The sequence below is a fragment of the Nicotiana tomentosiformis genome, chromosome 3, assembly GCF_000390325.3.
Source record: "Nicotiana tomentosiformis chromosome 3, ASM39032v3, whole genome shotgun sequence".
NCBI lineage: Eukaryota > Viridiplantae > Streptophyta > Magnoliopsida > Solanales > Solanaceae > Nicotiana > Nicotiana tomentosiformis.
In genome coordinates, this window is record NC_090814.1 from 66141802 (window position 1) to 66147136 (window position 5335).

Genomic DNA, 5335 nt, shown 5'->3' on the forward strand with positions numbered 1-5335 from the left:
CCATATGCAGTGGATTGATTTTGTTCAAGTATAAATCATGTGATCACTCATCAAGATTAATGTGTAGAAGAGGAGCCTGGCTTTAGGCAGGCTTTGCAAGGCAAAAGCCAGGCTGGAGCTGGCTTTAGGTAGGCATTACAAGACAAAGGCCAGGCATGCGCTGGCTTTAGGCAGGCTGTGCAAGGCAAAATCCAGGCATGAGCTGGCTTTAGGCAGGCTTTGCAGGCCAAAGGCCAGGCACGAGCTCGCTTTAGCCAGGCTTTACAAGGCAAAAGCCAGACATGAGCTGGCTTTAGTCTGGCTTTACAAGGCAAAAGCCATGAATGATCTGGCTTTAAGAAGACTTTGCAAGGCAAAGTCCAGCCTGTGCCTTTTTGTGATCTTGTAAGCTCAGATCCTTCCCTACTAGAGCCTTTAATGTAGACATCATTCAAAACATTGCTAAACCATCCTCAGATTGAGCTTGAAAGCACACTAATACCACGGAGAAATGATTCAACAATCTCCAAAAATACCATATGATGGGTTCAACATCTTCCTTAGCATTTGGACATATCAGTTTGTTCAGAGTCCAATCTTGTGAAGCCATCAGTCTGGGGTTCTTCTCTTTGCTATCCTAATCCTAAGGGTAGGTGATTGAGATTTGTCTAGATTGATCAACCTTCTCCCTGCACTAGGCAGTTCAGAGAATGAATGAAACTCAGATGTACCTGCAAAAGAGAACACAATGTTAGCTATAAAATCCACCACTGAGTTGCCTTCTCTGAACACATGTTGAAAGATCACATTGAAGTTGTCCTTCATCTCTATAATTTTCTTCACATCCTGTGCAATTACCCAAGGAGGATCCCATTCCCTTTCTATCGCCTTCTTCATCACCAATGAATCAGTCTCCAGTATGAAAGGGTGAAAATCATGCTCCACACAATATTCCAACCCTTGAAGAATAGCCTTAGCTTCAGCCACCACATTAGTTGTAACTCCTAGGTCTACTGCCCTAGCATACACCACATCACCTTCATCATCCCTCACACAAAATCCTAGGGAGCTAGGTCCAGGATTGCCCTTTGAAGCTTCATCAATATTACATTTGTACCAACCATGACAAGGAAGCTGCCATGTTACTCTTGTAGTGATCAATATAGGTTTATATCCTTCAAAGTATTGAATCATGTCTGGCCATAACAATGGAATGTTAGGGATCCAATCATACCTCACCCTTCCCAGTTGATGCAATGTCCTATTTATCTCATAAATCACCCTATTTGTGGACATTGAACCACCATGTTTACCTGCATTTCTTCCCTTCACAACTCCCAAGTGATGATAGCTGGTACCGCTTGAAATAGTGGCTTTAATTTCGGACAACACTGAGCATACCACTAATGCCTTATAATCTGCTTCAATTGAATCAATTGCATAGAAATTCCATCAGCCCCTATGAACAAGTTCCATACCTTAGAGGCAGTAGGACTTGTGACAAATATATGCTCAATGGATTCCTCTTGGGGATGCTGACAACACCAACACCTAGACATCACCATTTTCCCTTGCCTCCTCCACATGTCATCAGTGGCTATTTTCTGCCTCCACAATCTCCACAAGAAGAAGGATATCTTGAATGGCAAACCTTTAATCCACATTAACTTGAATTCCTGATTAGGATCTTCCCTATGCCTTAATATTTGCCAAGCACTGCTAACACTGAACTTGCATGAAGGAGTTGGCATCTAGTATGGCTTATCCCAATATCCCTCACTGCTGTCATAGTGCACATTTAGCCTTATATGTTCTGCAATTTCCTCATTAAAAGTTTGATCTAGCAGCTGATCATCCCATGTTTCCCCTTGCCGCAGTTCTGCCACCTCCTAAAGACCTTCATTGATTAGAAAGTCTTCAGGCAATACATGATAAAGTGCACCCAATCCAGTCCAATTTTCATGCCAAATATTAGTTGTTCCACTCTTCAATTCCCATACGATCTCATGTTCTACTTCTTCCCTAGCATTCAGCATTTGTCTCCAAACATGAGACCCTCCCCTAAAACGCACCACAGTTGGTGGCTCCTTCTTGCAATACTTATTCCACATGAAATTAGACCACAAAGATTTTGTGGTCCTAAACCTCCACCATAGTTTAGCAAACAGTACCCTTGAGACATCATTTAAGGACCTAAAACCTATCCCCCTTCCTCTTTAGGAAGGCAAAGATTTTTCCATGAAGCCCAGTGTCTGCTTCTCCCTTCTTCCTTTGTGCTCCAAAAGAACCTAGCAAAAGTCTTATGTAGATGCCCCAAGATGCTGTTTGGTTGATCAAGAACTGATAATATGTGAACTGGCATACTTTGCAACACACTAGAGATGAGTGTTGCCTTTCTTCCAAATGACAGCAGTTTTCCTTTCCATGAATGCAATTTAGCCTTCACCTTCTTGATAAGCTCCTCATAATAGACCTTCCTCCTTCTAGTGTAAAACATAGGACACCCTAGATATGTGAAGGGAAATTTACCTCTTCCAAATCCTGTAATAGCTCCAACTGCCTGAAACAATCCATTAGCAACCTTTGAATACATGTAGTATGAACTCTTATCTTTGTTGATCATCTGACCTGATATCTTCTCATAGTTCCCCAACACTGCCATGATCTTGCTCAAAGAGGGAGCATTAGCAGATGCAAAAATTATTGCATCATCAGCATACGCCAAGTGGTTTAAAGAATCAGACCACTTAGGCATTCCAAATCCCACAAATAACTTGTCTTCAAAAAGCTTATTCAAAGACCTGGAAAGTACCTCAGCTGACAGAATGAACAATGCTGGAGATAGGGGATCCCCTTGTTTCACACCCCTTGTCGGCTTAAAGAACCCTGAGGACTGCCCATTCACCAATACTGAATACCAGTTATTTGACATCAAGTTCCACACCATGTTGATGAAGTGTTCAGAAAATCTCATCTTCCTTAGCATATGCAATAAGTACTTCCATGAGATCCTATCATAGGCCTTAGCCATATCAAGCTTGATCACCACATTAGCGGGTTTTCCCCTTAACCTTATGTCAGTGATAATTTCCTGAGTCAATAAGATGTTCTCAAATAAACTCCTACCCTTTACAAATCTGTATTGATTAGGAGCTATTAGAGATGGCAAAAAAATCTCCAATCTATCATGTAACACCCTAGACAAAACCTTGTTAATGAAGTTGCTCAAACTAATAGGTCTTAAGTCAGAGAAGGTCTCGACTCTAGGTTTCTTGGGCAGCAACACTAGATTGGTGTGAGTGATGGATTTAGGCAATGTAGCTCCTCCATAGAAGTGTAGCACCATGTTGTGTATATCAGCACCAATAACATCGCAGCATGTTTGATAAAACAAGCTAGTGAATCCATCAGGGCCACTAGTACTCTCCCCACTAAGCTCAAAAACTGATGCCCTTACTTCTTCAATTGTTGGCAATCTGCTAAGTTCCAAATTCTGATCCATAGTGACCATTGAAGGTACATTATTGAGCAAGGGAAATTCAGAAGCATCACCTTCATTTGTGAACTGTTTTTGATAGAAGTCTACTGCAGTTGTAGCCAATTGCTCCTGGTCTTCAATCCATACCCCACTGCCACTTTTGATCCTCTTCAGTTGCAATTTTTTTCTTTTGCCATTGACATAGTTGTGAAAGAAACTTGTATTCCTATCTCCTTCAGCAAACCAATTCATCCCAGCTTTTTGCTTCCAATACTGCTCCTCAGTATTCAAGTATTTCTTCAATTCAGATTGAGCCTTTTGAAGCACAATCCTATTCTCAGTTGTAGGCTCTTCTTCAAACAACATTTCCTTCACCCTAACAATGTCCTCCAAAATAGCCAATTGCTTGAAGATATCACCAAATGTTTCCCTATTCCATTTTGAGAGTGCTGCCTTCACCCTCTTGATATTTTGCTTGAACATCAAAAACTGATCCCCTATAAAATCAGCTTCCCAATTCTGCCTCACCACATCCATAAATGTAGCATGCTTTGTCCAAAAGTTCAAGAATCTGAAAGGCTTGACAAACTTGGTTGTCTGCACCCCACATGTCATTAGCAATGGTGCATGATCTGATCCAGTTCTGATTAGATGCTCAACTTCAATAGTTGGCAATATGTTCTGAAATGGTAAATTCACAAAAATCCTATCTAATCTCTTGAATATACACTCATCATTGGATCTCCCATTCCACCATGTGAATGGACTTCCTTTGTAGCCTTACTCAAACAAACCACAAGAGTTTACACAAAATGCAAAATCCTCATATTCAGGAGGGTGTACTGGAAGTCCCCCTATTTTCTCATCTTTATGAAATAACACATTGAAATCCCCTCCTACCAACCATGGTAATTCCATATCACTTTCTAAATAATACAAGTGATCCCACAAATCCAACCTCTCTATTGCTGAACATTTTGCATAAACAAATGTCATCATCATGTGTTGCCCCAGGTCATAGTAAAACACTCTCACAGTCGCCTGTTTCTCAGTATCCTCCACTAATTCCCATTCCACCATTGCATCGAAGAACAACCATATTTGCCCATTAATATTTGTATAAGTAGTCTCCATATTCAACCTCCTTTTATATCTCTCAATGAGTCCCTTTTTTGGAAAAGGCTCCATCAATGCAACTACATAAAAAGTATGCTCCCTATTCATATTGATCACCCTAGGAAAGGCCTGTTGTGTATTCACAGACCTTATGTTCCATATTAATGTTTTGATCATCATCTAGATAGAGAAGCTGCCCTCCTGGGCATTATTCTTGAAGGTTGTAGTGGATCTTTACTCTGATTCTTCTTAGTTTTTTTACCTCCTTTAGCACTAGTTGTGGGTGATAAATCCCATTCCCTAGCCACTTGTTTGAAGTTTTCGGTAATTGATTCATCATCTCCTTCATCCTCCATTGGATTTTGTCTCAATAAGTCTTTATCAATTGGTGTCACATTGTGTGTAACTAAATCATGTAAATGTTGTAAAGGAGTCTTAGTTAGAACATTAAGATGTAGTTGCATGGTTTGATCAGTGCCAGATTCCATAGGCACTTCCTCTATTTCCCTGGATGGTCTTCGAACAATTGCCCGCTCATCAGCCTGTTCATATTCCTTGAATTGTAGCTCATGGATATATGCCGGAACACCATCTACATAGGCCAAAATCTCTCCAGTAGCTCTAAGGTTGGGGTTTACTGTAGCTGCCTCATCAGGTGAACCTGGTTTTAGGCCTGGCGTCGCCAGCCTATCGCCAGGTGAGCCTGGCTTTAGGCCTGGCATCGCTAGCCGATCGCCAGGTGAGCCTGGCTTTAGGCCTGGC

At 41.3% G+C, this 5335-nt stretch overlaps 1 protein-coding gene across 1 annotated transcript; it reads right to left on the reverse strand.

Moving 5' to 3' along the window:
• Nucleotides 1–334: 334 nt before the first annotated feature.
• LOC138907935 (uncharacterized) lies at nt 335–4681 on the reverse strand. The gene is made up of 8 exons (XM_070198562.1): nt 4265–4681; nt 3822–4138; nt 3323–3644; nt 2898–3070; nt 2268–2780; nt 1877–2118; nt 838–1397; nt 335–412 (listed from the first exon to the last, which is right to left on the reverse strand). Exons 1-8 carry the CDS (start codon nt 4679–4681, stop codon nt 335–337), a joined length of 2622 nt encoding a protein of 873 aa, XP_070054663.1.
• Nucleotides 4682–5335: the final 654 nt, after the last annotated feature.